At 35.1% G+C, this 16,903-nt stretch overlaps 1 protein-coding gene across 2 annotated transcripts in view; it reads right to left on the bottom strand.

Moving 5' to 3' along the window:
• Positions 1-6,781: 6,781 nt before the first annotated feature.
• Positions 6,782-16,903, bottom strand: part of SRP54 (signal recognition particle 54) — a 38,579-nt gene continuing 28,457 nt past the window's right edge. For both annotated transcript variants that reach the window (XM_045800032.2, XM_045800026.2), the window contains 5 exons: positions 16,480-16,553; positions 16,157-16,265; positions 11,267-11,437; positions 8,197-8,292; positions 6,782-7,304 (listed from right to left, as the gene is read on the bottom strand). In XM_045800032.2, the coding sequence (XP_045655988.1) occupies positions 7,213-7,304; positions 8,197-8,292; positions 11,267-11,437; positions 16,157-16,265; positions 16,480-16,553 (542 nt within the window). In that variant the 3' untranslated portion in view covers positions 6,782-7,212. The remainder of the gene's footprint in view (positions 7,305-8,196; positions 8,293-11,266; positions 11,438-16,156; positions 16,266-16,479; positions 16,554-16,903) is intronic.

Here is a 16,903-nt window from a genome sequence, read left to right as displayed (position 1 = left end):
CGTGGGGCGGAGCGCGGCGAGCAGCCTGCAGCACCGCTTCCGGCCCAGCCCACGTCCGCAGCTCTCGGAGCCGCCGCCTGGCACCGCCGGTGACGTCATGCCTCGTACCTGCACCTGGAGCTTGGCTTCGGGATCTGGGCGCAGCCAGCTACCAGCTGCGTTTTCGGCAGTCACTCTCCCAGACCTTGGTTTCTGCACTTACAAAATGAAACAGCCTCGTAGTGTGCTTCAAAGGCTTGTGAAAACATTTATATTTTAAGATGTAAGGCTCTGCTGCATAGTCCATTCCTAACACGGATGACAGTCTAGCCAAAAATACCCTTGAAATAAGAGCTTCAAAGGTTAATTTTGTTTACACTTCACTGAAATGCTTAAGTATGACTGTAGAAAAAAGTAAGATCTGAAGGAGAGCGAAGGGCAGCATCAAGGCTCCATTTTGACCAATATGAGGAATATTTTATTATCTACGTTTTAGGGGCGCGGGCGCCCGTGTGTGTGTGTGTGTGTGTAAGGGGGCATGCCGGACTTTCCCCAGTGTTCAACCAAATTGAAGTCATGATTGCAGAGATTACAGCATTACTTAAACTACTTGGAGCATTTCCAGGTACATGTTCTTTTACTGTATGTAGTTTCAGTATGAAAGTTTTCACACAAGTTATTATGAATTGTGGAGGTGAAAAGTACATTATTTTGGCCACACGGAGCTTTGTATGAAACTTTAAATTCCATTTTTATGCCAAAATTCAGAAATACTCCCCGAAGTTATGGCCTGGTACATGGTATTCTACATGGCATCAACAGGTCCAACACCCCTGCAGCCTTAAATATTACTTTCTCTCTTGTGCAAAAATTATTTTTCCTTATTCTCTGCTTAATATTTTTGTACACTTTCTATCCTGCATATAACTATAACCCAAAAAACAAACCAAAAACCTTAAAGACAAAAGTTGATTATTTGAAAACCATCGACATTTTAATAATTGGTTGGAAATTCATAATCCTTATTCTGCTAATAAAATTAAGTTAGCTTGTTGCTAATGTAAACAAGTTTTAGTAATATGATCTGATGCTGCCTGGTGGCCCTAGCAAGGGTTGAGACAGTCCAAAACAGCAAAAATAAATTCTGCAATATATTGAAAAGGAAAATAAAGAGCCAATTGTTAAAGATCTTATGATTCGGCTTTCATAAACAAGAACAGTTCTACATTACTTGTATTCAAAATCCCTTTCCTCTTATTGACATCAGCAATATTATTAAAAATTTATGGAGCATTTAAAGTGCATGATTTTATTTCGCAAATTGACAAACATCAAATTACAATTTTCACTGCTGAAGCAGAACTTGTTTTCATAGCTCACAAGTATTTTTGTTAGCTAACTGAATATTCAAGATGCAAGTCATATCCCACCATGAATTGTAAGTATTTCCTAAGAAGAGTTACTTTTAACACAAACAGTTGAAAAGCAGTCTACTACAAAGAAGGACTGGTAGCAACAGAAAAGCATAGAAATTCTAATGGTTTTATTTTGGGCATTTATATTTTTGTCATTATCTCCAGACTGTCAAAACTCAACTAAAAGTGGGCAAACAAAGCAATATGGCAAATCTGTCCTTCATTCACCTTGTAGTATAAGTTGTATTCTATCACTATGACAAAAATACATCCAGTTATTAATATAATTTATCTACTTGAAAATATAATTGTGGCCTAAATTTATCACTTAATGGTACTTATAGATGTAAAAAGGTAAATTTAGATCTACCTATTCCTCTGAAAAGCTGGGAAAACAAAGCTGACTAAAATTCAATAACCAGGAATGTCCATCAAATAAAAAACAAGATTTTTCTTACAATTCTCACAAAGCTACATACCTATTTTATCTCTTTTTTTAAGCTACATATCTATTTTAATAGAAAATGTTTTTCAGGTTACCCCATCCCTCAAATAAGGGATCATTGTCAATGATACATATGGTAAAACTGAAAATGCACTTCAGGTTGATTTTAAGCATAAAGAAATTGTTAAATAACAGTACTGGCTCCACTTATGGAGCCCAATGACAGGTACTGTGCTAAGGACTTTCCTCGTATTATCTCTTCTTCACAACAGCTCTATAATAGAGGTGCTGTTATAGTTACCAGCATTCTACAGATGAGACAATGGCTCAGACAGATTAAGAAATTTGCTCATGGGCACAGCTGGTAAGCAGCAGAGCAAGGATTCAAACGCAGGAAGTCTGATTCCAGAGCCTATGCTCTTAGACACTCTGCTCCTCTGGGAATGAAACTGTCAGAAAATGCGCTATTAGGGGCAGAAAATTCCTACACCAAAGGTGAATGTGATATTTGAAAAGATCTGGATGCAAATTATCAAAGTGTGTATATTTTTTGAAGTCTATTATGAGAGACAGCCGTTTGTAAGCTTTAAAGCCCTATATTTAAGAAACAAATGAAAATACCAAGTGAACATGTTTTATTTGATGCCATGTGAGTACATTTCTTTTAATTGGAATTTGGTCAGATTTTTTGTCATGGGAATGGACTATTGATATTCAACTAGCAGAATTTTATTTATGGCATTAGTCATAAAATATTAGTTACTTTGTACACTATGCCTAAACACAGCAATCTCAGTGTTGAAAGCTAAATATATTAATCTGAAATCTGTAGAACCATAGGAGTCTTCTGACAATAATCTAAGAAACAATTATAAAGCTATAATAAGGATTGCCACAATTAAGGATGCCTTTCCATGTAACGTACCCAATGACTAACACTGATATATGATATATAGAAAACTTAAGGGAGTAAATCCTAAATTCTCATCACAAAGAGAAACTTTTTTCCTTTTTTCTTTTCTTCTTTATATTGTATCTACATGAGAAGATGGGTGTTAGCTGAACCTATTATGGTAATCATTTCACAATATATGTAAATCAAGCCACCATGCTATAACCTTAAACTTATACAGTGATATATGTCAATTATTTTTCAAGAAAACTGGAAAAAAAAAAAGATGTCATTTATCTCAGGGCAAGATCATCCATTGTTTAACACAGTAAGAAGGAAACTGCAGAAAATCAAGACACAACTGAAGGATTTCACACTTTCTGTATTTCCTATGGAGTGTCAAGAAATTTGACAGGTATTTCTTGAACCATTTCTGCCAGAAATGAAATTCTGACCCCCTTAATTGATTTCCCAAAGTCAAAAATTATGGGCCCATGAATACATCCAGTAACAACTCTTACCTCTTTTGGGTCACTGAGGAAGAAATTTCTCTTACTCAATTATAAAATCATAAAAAGCAAGCAAGCATGGATCCTAAACTATGCAGACAGGCCAATATCCCTACTTGATGCAGACAAGCAACCATTCTCGTAAAGAGGCTCTCAAAACTTGAGCATGTGTTGCTTAAAAATATACCATAGTCACAGGATATTACTCCCTTCCGCTTTCCATGAGAAGGTAAAGCCTTTATGTCCCAGTGTCAGGGGAGTCTCAGGTCTCAGGGAGGAGATTTTCTTAGCATCAGGCTTATCTGAATTATCCCTGTTACAGGGGTAGTGCTGTGTAATTACTTGGGTATTTTGCCATTTAGATCCAACCACTACCAAGAAATGCATTGTTTTAGGCTGAGAGAGAACCCTGTAAGCCGAGCGAAGCTAAAAGATAAATGTTTTTGAAAACAATGGATAGAGAAGAGTAATGAGAAAACTGCAAACAGTAGCACAGGCATGCCAAACTCAAAGGAACTTGTGTGGCACTACATGAATATGATCGAAGGAAATGTGCCATAATCACCAGCTTACAAGGTGTATTTTCACTTTAAAAGTATCTGAAAATTACCTCATACTCAATATAACCATATCACAGATAAGAGGTCAGTAGAGACAGGGGCCTAGATTCTTGGGTTAGCAAACCACTCAACACTGAGCACAAATACTTACCTACCCATAACTGCAAAGTGTGGGAAAATAAAAATCATAGCAAAATTTCATATCACATCAGTAACTACTTAACAAAAATAACAACCCACAGACTACACGAATATCTAGAAGCTAAATTTAAATTACCCCCCCCCCGCATATGAGATATAAATCCATCATTCCTGTAATTTGTGACTCAAAAGCAAAGAAGATACTAGGTTTGACTTTAATGCAATAGCTTAATGTTGAGAATATGGTAATTGGATTTTAGAACAAAATTTTGAAGATGACAACTCCATTTCAAATCCAGTGAATGCAAGCAATGAACATCATCTAGATTTGAGCTGTGATAATGGATTTCTGGTTTTGGATATAACTTATTTGACTCTATTAATAATTATTTCTAGATTTTAAGGAAGATCAAAACTTACATACATTTCGTTGTTGTTTAGCCATGACTCTCGCTGACAGTTTTACCCAAATTCCTTGGTTACTTATCTCACACAAACTGTAAAATACTTGATTTTACCACGTATACAAGCATCAAGTTAAAATTCCTTTGCATTTATCTTAAATGCTTTGTTCCATTTTTTACTGAAATATTTGTGGGTACTAAAGCTATATGTAAAAGAAATTCAATTTTATTTTTATATTATGGCTTACTTTTTAAGTCCTCTACATTCACTGAAATAAGATATTAATATTGTATTAATTTTACCAAACTAAGATGCATGATGAGACTTTAGTTCTAGCAAATTTCCTGCTTTCATTGCCTTCTGTATATAAGTATTTATTGACAATATCACATTTCTTTTTAGCTATGGGGCACTATACTTCTATTCTAGATTAGTACATTACTGCGTATCAGACCTAGGAACTCTTCTCATTAAAATATACTGTATTTATTTTAACAAAGTAATGATTATGCAATACACTTTGAAGTCATTTTTACTACATATAAAAAGTATTTAATATTTTCCAAAAAATTACTCCATAAAATTGCAATGCATTGTGTATACTTACCTTACATCTTATATGCCAGCAAATATACTTCCAGAAGAAGGCTGATATCCACCACATCAAATTGCCCATTAATTTGCCCTTTGTTGACACTATAGTTTGTTGAAATTAATTTCTGAGTTTTTGTTTTATAATTATATAAGCATTGAAAGCTTAGGAATTATAGCTAATTTTATGTTGGTACATAATTAACATTATAATAAAATTCAGGAAGAATCCAATGTTACACAATATTAGATCTAGCTAGTGATCTAAGCTGGGACTATAACAGGTATCAAAAACTTAGCAACCAATTTTAACAATAGTGAAAAATAAAAGGAAATCAAATTATTTGATTTATGCTGTTAAACATCAGTACTTTGACAAAAACTGTTAGGATGAAAGAACAGCTTTTGTAACTAAAGATGTCAGATTAAGAAATTAATGCAGTCAGAATTTTAGAGTGCATCTCCAATTCCCTCATCTTAGAGAAAAGAGATATGGAAGCTGAACTAGGAGTTCTGGTGTCCTAGGCCACTGTAATTTTTGCTTCTGAAAAATATAATTTGCACCAGACACAAAAATACTTTAAAAACAATGACTGAACCATCAAGTTTGGCCAAGTGTCTCATTCCTTCTTTGGTCAAAGTGAAAAGTGGTACCCCAGAAGACAGAAATCACAAAAACGCTTGCCCAGTAAAGATGGTATGCATCAATTTAACTAGCAACTAATTTGGGAAACAATATTTTCTCATTGGCAAATGTCTATAGCTGGACCTTATGATGACACTGCAGTACACAAGATACATCATTTATACAGGGTATACAACGTTCTATAGGGATATGCTAATTTTTGGCTGGTAAAAATAATTTAGGGGGATATAAAATCCTTGCCCAAGTAAACAAGAAAATCTGTTGCATTCCTTTTGTCATTACTTTTTAGAGATACTTTGGCCTATAAGATCTTTTTAAAATACCTGAGGTATAAAAAATTAATACTATAGAAACTAGCTATTTATTTCACTCTCTTCTACTATTACAAATCAATCATTTGCTAAACATTAACTAATTACAGCTCAAAATACACCACTACACCATATCTATAGTCTTCATGATGTCAATAATCAATAAGAATTAATTATTCCAGTATTTTTAATTAATTCCATAACTTATTTAAAAGCCACTTTTCTAAATGAACTGTGTAGCAATCCAAAGTAACAAACAACCAAATCAACCTTGTCATTGTCTCATTATTTTTAATATGTAATCATGACAACCTAATATATGCAATTATTTTCCCATTAGGAAGTCTATACTTAACTATCACCAAAGTACATCAGTTTCATCAAGCAGATTTTTTTGGTATGTAAGAAACAACAAAATTGGCTTTTCAAACAAACCAAATATTGCCATTAAGGCTTCAAATATATGACATAAAAAAATGGAGGCTATACACAAAACATTGTATTATAAACTAAATTCGCAATTTCAATTTAAATGGCAGGCCTGAGATTTTCTATGGCAAAATTACCGTAATTGTTCTAAGTTAAACAAAAATTTCTAATACTAATGGTTCAGTTATTCTACCATATTTCCGATAAAGGTATACTTGTGGAACTAGTTTTGTTTTGTTTTTAAGTAGGCGCCACACCTAGCATGGAGCCCAACCCAGGGCTTGAACTCATGACCCTGAGATCAAGGCCAGAGATTAAGAGTCAGAAGCTTAGCCAACTGAGCCATCCAGGAGCCCCTATAGGACTAGTTTTAAGTGACATATAACCATTGGTTTTTCTGTCTGCCTTTTAATGTGATTCACTGATAAATTTAAATCATAAAGGAAGTTAACAACCCCTTAATTTATAACGAGTTTGAAGTTTATTTTACAGCACTTTTATTGAGACATCATGTAACTACTGACCAGGACTGTTTACAAATGTAATGCTTGGCCTTTGAGACAATTAAAAACTTTTAAGTACTAAATTTTACATCATGATTTGTTTAACTTAAGAAGTATTATGATGGTGAAAACTAACAGCAGAAAATCTAAAGCAAAAATATAATGATTTCCACAAAAACTATATATTCCTCCCTTATATCAAAGGGAGGGAGGGAAGTAGGAAGGAAAGAAGAAGAAAAGGAGAGGGAAAAAAGATGAGAAGAGAAAGAAAAATGGCAAGACAGGCAAGAAAAATACTCTTTTTTCCTGTTTGCAAAAAGGAGGGAAACTCTGAGGTCTCGGCAAATAATGTATCAACTGAGTCAGTTTATATTAAGGCATCTTCTTTACATATTATTGAATCCCATCATGCCTTTCATATTGCCAGCAGCACCCTGTTGAAACTGCCTCATCATTGACTGAAGTCCTGCCATTCCACCTAGAGTAGAAATAGAGTAAAATCGGGTAATTATTAAGTGGAACTTGAAACATGTATTACTTTTGCCAAATAAGTACTTTAACTTCTAACAAATTTACTGGGATTTGACTACAATTTGGTCATCAGCCTTGAAGAACATACCAATTACAAATCTGTATTATCACCAGTATCCTCATCTATAAAAAAGAAAAAAATAACCTACCTCATCAAGTTAGAAGGAATAAATAATATATGAAAAGATCTTAGAACAGTACCTGTCACACAGCAGGCAGTCAGTAAACCTAAACAAAAGAATTTTTCTGGAAAGTCCAAAAGAGTCTTGTTGTAAATAGTAACCAATTCTGGGGAGTGGAGGAGTTTTTTCATAGGACTTACAGGAAGAAAAGAATTAACCATTTATTAAACATCTATATGCCCAGAGCTCAGCTAAATGCTTTCATATATATTAGCTCACTTAATTTTCACAATTTCCTGATAAGATATTTCTGCGATTTTACGAAAGAGGAAAGTGAGGTTCAGAAAGTTTAAGGAACTCTTCAGAGGTCACATAGCAAAAGCGTTAACTGGGTTTCCAAATCCTTATATAATTTCAAAGTCTCATCATTGAAAATACCCAGATTCCAAACCAGGGCAAAAGGTCACTGGAACAAACATTAACAGAAGATGATAAAGTATCTTGCTCAAAAATCACACAGATGGCAGCACAAGAGTGAATAAAACCTCAATTATACAGCACTATTGCAACCATTCAACTCTGAATTCAGATGGCCATTTCCCTTAAATCATACATTTTTTGAACAGATGTTCATAATATCACAACAGAAGGCTTATTAAAACTCAACCTTTAGAAATTAAACTGTGTATGATATACTGGCAACAACTTTGTATTTACCCATGTGATGAAGAACTCTTGGATCCATCATTTTGGCCATTTGTTGATTCAGTTTTGCCATCTGCGACTGGCTCACATTCTTAGACATGTCACCACCTAAAAAAAAAAAAGGTTTTGAGTCAATGTAGAATGTAATATAATCAAGGTATCATAGAAAGTTTAATGAATCGTGTAAAATTTTTAAAAATCACCCATAACCTTACCACCCTAACACATTATTTCATTTGTTCATATTCCCTTCTAATCTTTATCTCAATTACATACATATTTTTGAGAAAGGACAAATGAAATTCTTTTTTAAAGGACATTTAAGGGATTTTTTAAGGGCTATGATTTTTGTTAATACAAAACTGTATCCAGTGACTAACAGTAAGCTATAACAACAATTGTTTAAAAGTCATATGAGAGAATGCTGAGCAAAAACCTGACTTTATAGATATGGGTTCATAAGGGAAAGAGCCTGGGTTGCTGGTAAATTAACATGAAAGAATAAGACTGAGAGAACATGAAGATTTGCATATATCTAAGAAATCATTAAAAATAATGAAAAGCTCCAGAGAATGGAAAGACAAATAGTGCAACTCCATTTACCAATGAATTTCCACACACTCAACTGAAACTCCACAGTAAAAAAGGAAGCCCAAAAAAGAGATGCACCCTGAGAGGCAGAACAGAACATCCTTCAGAGAAAAGCCGCTGTGGTCTCAAGAGACAGGAGGCAAAACAGATCATCGATGCAACAACAATGAGTAAGTACAGTTGCTTCAGGCAAAATTATTCCAAAGGAACATTAACTCTGGTACTTCTCAAAAGCATTATGAGAATGAACATCACAGCTGGCTAATCTGAATAAATTATATGAATTAAGAAATATGAATAAAAGATCCATTTTTATAAAACATAAAATCTGTGAAAAATTTGTCATGATTAATACATCTGTGTAAGATGTGAATTCTGTGTCCGTTGGTAAATTGTCACAAGTGTTTGTTTCTGAGGACTTAAAACTTCTAAAAAAATATGAAGAGCTTTGTGTGACAAGAATGTGTACCACATCCACTGCCCATTTCATCTTGATTGTGTCTTTACTGAGTAATCAGTGCTTAGATAAATGGATCTACAGTAGTTCTATGAAGAACAGTCAGCTCTCACTCTAAAATAAGTAAGTAAATAAATAAATAAATAAATAAATCCTTAAAAAAGAAAAAAAAAGCAGTGCCTGGGTGGCACAGTTGGTTAAATGTCCAATCTGGTTTCAGCTCAGGTCATGATCTCAAGGTCGTGAGATCGAGCCCTGTGTTGGGTTCCCAGCTCAGCGCGGAGTCTGCTTGAGATTCTCTCTTCCTCTCCCTCTGCCCCTCCCACTTGTGCTCTCTTTCTCTCCCTAAAATAAATAAATGAATCTATAAAAAAAATAGGGTTATTTGGGAAAGATGTTAAACTGACATGTGTTTAATAATCACTATCTGAAACAGCATGTGATATGAGGAATTATAATCAATCTTAAACATGTTTGTCTAACTTTTCTCCCTGTCACAAAAAAGAATATAGCACAGTGTTGCCTGGGTGGCTCGGCTGGTTAAGCGGGGGACTCTTGATTTCAGCTCAGGTCATGATTTCAGGGTCATGAGATCAAGCCCCACATCAGGCTCTGCACTCAGCAGGGAGTCTGCTTGAGATTCTCTCTCTCCCTCTCCCTCTGCTCCTCCCCCACTCATGTGCTGGCGTGCTCCCGTGCTCTCACAAATTAATTAATTAATTAATTAAATCTTAACAAAAGAAAACAGCATATAACAAGCAAAGAAAATAAGAAAAGTGCCAAAGACAAAAGGGGATAAAAAATTATATAAATAATCATCCTTTTTAGAAACCTATTCAGTGGTATTGCTTCATCTTTGGAGATTATCTAATCAGTGCATTTTGAAATAATAAATTCACTTAAATAATGTTTATAATACAGAAAAAAAATTTTAAGAGAGGGCTAGGACAATTAGAAAAGTAAACTTATCTTTTCACCTTACACAATACACAGCAAAATAAATTTCAGATGGGATAAAAAGTTAAAAACCTAAAAAATAAAATCAAAACAAGTAAAAAATGTAGGTGGGTACTGTGGTGTCAGCACGGGGAAGGCTTTTCTGAGCATAAAGAAATCAAAGAAAATGATAAATAGGCTTGGCTACATTAAAAATGAAAGCTTTTATTCACTAAAAAATACAAATAAAAGTAAAAGGCAAATGAAAACTGGGTAAAATATTTGCAGACATAAACCAAGGATTTTAAAGAGTTACTACAAAGCAACAGCAGGGAGAAATGAGACAAATGAACAAGGAACTTAAGGGGTGATTCACGAAGGAAATCCAAACTAATAAATCTATGAAGAGATTAAACTTGAGTAGTCATCTAAAAAACACCTACTGAAAGAAACATCTGATCATTAAATTGGAAATACTGAATTATTACAAAATCCATTCAGCGTCTACTGTGTATCTGATCAAAACAGACAAAACCCCTGGCTTCCCAGAGGACTGCGCAGGAACTGACGCAACAACTGATACCGCCACAGAAGCAGACGCGCCAGCCCGAACAGCCACTGCACAAAACAAAGACAAGCGTCATTGGGAGAGTATTCAGTGCTTAAATGCTGTATTTTGAAGAATGGTAGACAATAGAGAAAAATAGTCATGATGTTCCAGAAGAAAGCGCTAGTTCTATCAAAGCACTAGTTACAGTCCTACTTGCAATAGGACCCGTAGGATTCTCTGGGGAGAAAAGGTAATGGGTGTTTCAAGTTTTTTTCATATACTTTCTTATTCTACCTAAATTTTCTTTAATCTGTATTACATCTTCATAAAAATAAAGTCATTAAGTTTGTTTTTAATTAGTGTTTACTACTTTGAATCTAAAAACAGATAAAATCACAGATCACACTCAAGAAGTACTTGACTATAACATGAAATTCAGCAATATGTTCTCCAATACTGGCAGTAGTCCCTGGCTTTAATTTTAGTTTTTCAACTTCTTTCTTTACTTTCACTATGTTCAGTAATGAGGAGTCTGTGACTTTTCTTACCTTTGAAAAGTCCTTTGATACCTCCCATCTTTTTTACCATCTGTGCAAATTTGGTATATTGTGTCAAAAGTTCTTGAACATCTCTTGTTGACACACCTGATCCTCTTGCTACTCTTTGGATTCTCCCCGGTTGCTTACTAAAAACCTTGGCGCCGTCAGTACTGTCAAGCTCTGTAGACAAGGATTAATTACTCTCATTAACATACAATTAACATTCATTATCGAAACAGTTATGTACAAATACCTTACACGCACAAAAATAAAATGGTGAAACCACCACCTGATTTAACAAATGTTATTATCGCCTGCCATGTTCGCGTCTGATCTTTAAAAATTAAACATGAAATAAACTCAAAAGAACATCTATATTTGTAAGCTATAAAAACAATGAAACGAATACACATGTACTCACCCCACAGTTTAAATAAAATAGAACATTCTGAAAACCTTTAAAACCCACGTCCACCTTTTCCATATCTCATATCCAGGTGCTCCTCAGAGCTTACACTACAAGGTATATTTCAAAAAAGAAAAGTGCTCGCTTTAGCTCTAAATAACTATTAACATTTAAATCATAAATTTAGGCCTCTAAGCAACAGAAGTAGACAGGTTCTATCATCAATGGAATAAAGGTAATATTTTGTATGTAATTACTACTAGCTTTTTAATCTTTTCTGTGACATAAAGAATGAGTTAATTCCCTCCAGTGTTTTTATAACTCTTAGGATATGAGGTGCACTTCTTCTGGCTTTAGCTGCATACAATCCCAGGAATGCAATGGACTTTAGTCAAAATTTCTATTACGTCAGCATTTTCTCTACAACATCCCCCAATAAACGGTTATCTAGCCTCAGTCTGAATATCCCCAGATGACTCACTATTTAAAATATAGTAATCTATGCCATTCTATCATACCTATAATTATGGAAAATCTTTCACTTATTAAAATAAAATAAATTTGCCTGGCACCTCCTCCTATTTGCACACATGTCTCCTTGCCATGCACAAAAAATAAGGCTTTCAAATATTTGAGAGCTACCAAGTCTCTGGTGAATCTTCTCTAGGTTACAAATATCCAATTCTTTTTGACTGTTCCTCTTATAACATGGTTCCATTTATTTTTTTTTAAGGATTTTATTTTTATTTATTTGACAGAGAGAGAGAGAGCAAGCGGAAGCAAGGGGGAGCAACAGAGGGCGAGGAAGAAGCAGGCTCCCACCAAGCAAGGAGTCCAACGCAGAGCTCGATCCCAGAACCCTGAGATCATGACCTGAGCCGAAGGCAGACACTAAACCGACTAAGCCACCCAGGTGCCCCTAATAACTCCCATTATCCTGATTTCCTAATATTTTCCAATTTGTCTACACCCTCTAAGCATATTGTCCAGAAGTGAACTGAAATCCAATCCAATACAAATAAGGAGCACATCTCATAATAAATTCACAGTCATTAAAATCTAAATCCATTTCATAAATGCAGCTTTTAAGCCACATCTTCACTATAAAATATTTAGAAAATATGTATTCTAAGACCTAAAGTGGAGTGAAGAGAAAGAAGACAAGCTCATAACAGCACATCATGGTAAGCAGTCTGACAGAATTAAAACAAATGCCAGAAGGGGACATAATTTAAAGAAGAAAGGAGGTCAGAAAAGGCTCCATGCGAATGGTTCCTCTTTAACTGATTAGTCCTAAAGGACAAATATGAGTTAAGTAAACAAGAGAAAGAAGCAAGGGACATTCTAGGAAGCAGAACATGGATTTCTAGAATAAAAATAGTTTTGTGTAGAAGAAACCAAGCTTGGATAAGAGCTGAGACTTAAGAAGTTGCAAAAGTAGATAAGGACAAGACTAGAACAGAATTTGTATGCCAGGCTTAGGAGTCTGGAATTCATTATGACAACACTAAGGAGCCAGTGAAAGAGTTGGACCCCAGAATTATTTTTTTAAGGATTTTATTTATTGGGGCGCCTGGGTGGCTCACATGGTTAAGGGTCTGCCTTCGGCTCAGGTCATGATCCCAGGGTCCTGGGATCGAGCTCCATGTCAGGCTCCCTGTTCAGCAGGGAGCCCTGCTTCTCCCTCTCCCTCTGCTGCTCCCCCTGCTTGTGCTCTCTCGCTCTGTCAAATAAATAAAATCTTAAAAAAAAAAAAAAGATTTTATTTATTTATTTGAGAGAGAGACAGAGCGTGCACGAGCTCTCGAGCAGGGGGAGGGGCAGAGGGTGAGAGGGAGAGAGGGAATCTCAAGCAGGCTCCACACCCAGCACAGAGTCTGATGTGGGGCTCTATCTCACGACCCTGAGAGATCACGATCTGAGCTGAAACCAAGAGTCGACACTCAACCAAATAAGCCACCCAGGCATCCCTGATCCCAGAATTTTTTATGTTTAGAAAGACCATTCTTGTGGCAGTAAGGAAGACAAATTGGAAAGAGAAGTGAAAAAATTGAAAGGGAAACGGTAAGAAGCTACTATGTAACAATCTAGGTAAGAAATGATGAGTGTATGAAGTAATGTAGGGGACTCAGAGACAAAGAGAAGAGGGAAGATATGAGAACTATTTAGAAAGTGGAACTCACTAAACCTAAGGTAATGTTAAGGTTCCTATATTCTACTAGAAGTGGTAAAATACTAATAGAAGTAGACCGTGATAAGTTAAATGTATATGCATCTTGTAATACCACGAAATTCAATATGTATGCATATTGTAATACCTAAAGCAACCATTAAGAAAATTATTTTTTAAAATATACTCAGAAAAACTATAGGTACTAAATAACCTGTAAATAATAATATAAATAACAATAATTATTCTATAATAATTAGAATACTAAACAACATTCAAGTAACTCACAGAAAGTAGAAAAGAAAAATCAGAAGAACAAAAATCACAGGGAACAAATAGAACAAAAATAAAATGGCAGAACCAAGTTCCAATAGATCAATAATATATCGGTTAAAAGAGAGTATATGAGAATGTATTAATAGAAAAAAAAACCCAATTACATGCTATTGACATAAAACTCACTTCGAATATAATGATACAGGCAGATTAAAAGTAAAAAGATAGAAAAAGATAAACAATGCAAACAACTGATTAAAAGAAAGCTATAATAATATTAGACAAAACAGACAAGGGACAAAGGAGGACATTACACACATAATGACAAAAAGGTCAATTCACCAAGAAGACCTAACAATCCTAAATGTGTACCGTACCCAAAAAAAGAGCTTACCTGACATAAAACTTACAGAATTAAGAGGAGAAAAGTTAGGCATTTCAAAACCTTCATCTCCATAATCAACAGAACCACTAAACAGAAATGAGCAAGAATATAAATCTACCTTGACCCCACTTTCTAGCTTGGGTGACCGAGTAGATAGATATCTATCAGACGGATGGAAGCGTCACTCACCAAGGGAGAAAACTACATTTTGGATCCGTGCCTCAGAAAACTTTCAAACATGTCCACCATTTAGCTGAGCAAATAGAGAGGAGGTGATTCAGAGTGTACACTCTTGAGCCAGACCCCCAGTCTCTCCACTCGGTAGCTAGCACCCTTGGGCAAGTTACTCAACTTTCCTACGTCTCTGTTTCCTAATCTGCAAAAGCTAGATAATAATGGATTTTAACCCCAGAACTGTCCTTTGCGAGTTACTGTGATGATTAGATGGATTGATATATGTAAAGTGCTCAGGACAGAGTAAATACTCTAGATATGGCTGCAATTCTTAATTCTACATACAAAACTTTTTGTGGTGTTGAAGATACAGAGATGAGAAAGACGCAATCTTATTTGGGTTACTATAAAAGCCTAGAGCTCGGAAAAGAGGTAGAGGCTACAAAAAATAATCGGTCAAGCAGCAGAGAAAGCACACATGTGGATGAATTATTCAAAGAAAATAAGCAGAATGAGAAGAAACTGGCTGAGGACAGAACCTGTAATATACAGTCATCTTAGGGGCAGGCTGGAAAAATGACTGAGTTCACAAGAAAGGTAAGGGTAGAAGTGGGGAGATGGTATAATAGAACCCAAGAAAAAAAGGTGATTAACAACAGCCAGTGTTGTAAAGGTCAAGAAAAAGACTGAAAAGGATCCACTGGAGCAACCCAGGTTACCGGAAATCTTTGTATGATCTATTTCCGTAGCGGTGGGGACAGAAGTCAGATTTCAATAGTTTGAGAAAAATACAAACTGTTCTTTCAAAAAGTTTGACTGAAAAGAGAAAAGAAGAGCAAAAAAGCAGGACGGAGAAGTATAGCCCAGAAAACGTGAACTTAAGAATGTTTATATGCTGATGGGGAAAAAAATCAGTAGGTAAGAAAAGACTGGAGATACAGGAAAGGATTTTATTGAGGGTGTATTTTCCCTCTTCTGATCACCCCTCCCCAACTTGTGCATGCACCCGCTCTCCCTAAAAAAAAAAAAAAAGACTGAAACCTGAGAGTTTCAGTGCAAAGTAAGTTTGTAAACATTGTTTAAATGATCTCTCTTACAGATTCCCAACTCACGTTAGCATATGAGAGTTCTGAGGAGACTTACAATAAATAAACTGAATAGTTTTTTTAACCCAGAATTCCCCCAAATTTATCTGACTACAGAACTCTCCTTTCAAGTTATTTCTATCATCATCATGAAGAACGAGTATTCTTTGGAGAACACTGGAGAGTGTCTGCAGAAACACTGTACTAGACATTTCTCTCTATGATGAAGTCAATCCAATAGTCATAACCCTTTGAGTAAAAGCTTTCAAACAGCTACAAACCTACCTAACAATATTCTTCCAGTCTAAATTTTTCCCCATCTTGTCCACAAGAACACAGTGAAACTATCCACTTGCAAATATTGAGAACATTGTCCTCTAAATCAAGTAATTGGCCATCTTACCTTGATCATTCATACTATCCATTATCGTCATTAATTTCTTTAGCCTTGCCATTGACTCCTGTTCATTTCCTTTGCTCATAAAGTCTGTTCCAAAACCAGGGATCATCCCCTAAAACAAATATATTTAAACATAAAATCAAAAACAGCTTGAGATTAAATTGTTCAGAATGTTCACATGTAACTACTGGCTTTAATTTTGACACTAAGTTTTTAAAATGTTTTTTTTACCCAAATAGCAAAAATAATGAAAGCGAATGCATCTATTCTTTAAAAAATTAATGAAAGAAGAAGGTAGGAAAAAAAAACTTTTTAGGATAACTAACCAAGATCTGACTGAAGGGGCCCATTTTCATGATATTTTGAAATTGTTCATACATGTCTCGCAACGTAAACTGACCTGAAATACAATAGAAATGGTTCAGACATATTAGAGAATGTACATTTCCATTCAATAAACTTAATCTTTTCCTTAGTCATGGGTTCATCTTGAAGCACACTTGCAAAACATCTAATCAATAAACATTCCTGAGCAGTTACTATGGGCAAGATCATAGGATGCATGCAGTAGAAAATATACAGATACACAGACAGATTCTACCCTAGAGAAGCTTACATTCTATTGGAGAAGATGAACAAAAACAAATATACACAAAACTTGAAAACAAGACAAACTCTACCCACCAGGATGACTAAAACGCCTGACAACACGAAGTTAAAGAACATGTGGAGCAAGCAGAACTCTCATGT

The sequence above is a fragment of the Ursus americanus genome, chromosome 35 (genome assembly GCF_024610735.1).
Source record: "Ursus americanus isolate L20-20 chromosome 35, mUrsAme1.1.p, whole genome shotgun sequence".
Lineage (NCBI taxonomy): Eukaryota > Metazoa > Chordata > Mammalia > Carnivora > Ursidae > Ursus > Ursus americanus.
This window is presented reverse-complemented; position numbering and strand designations above follow the sequence as displayed.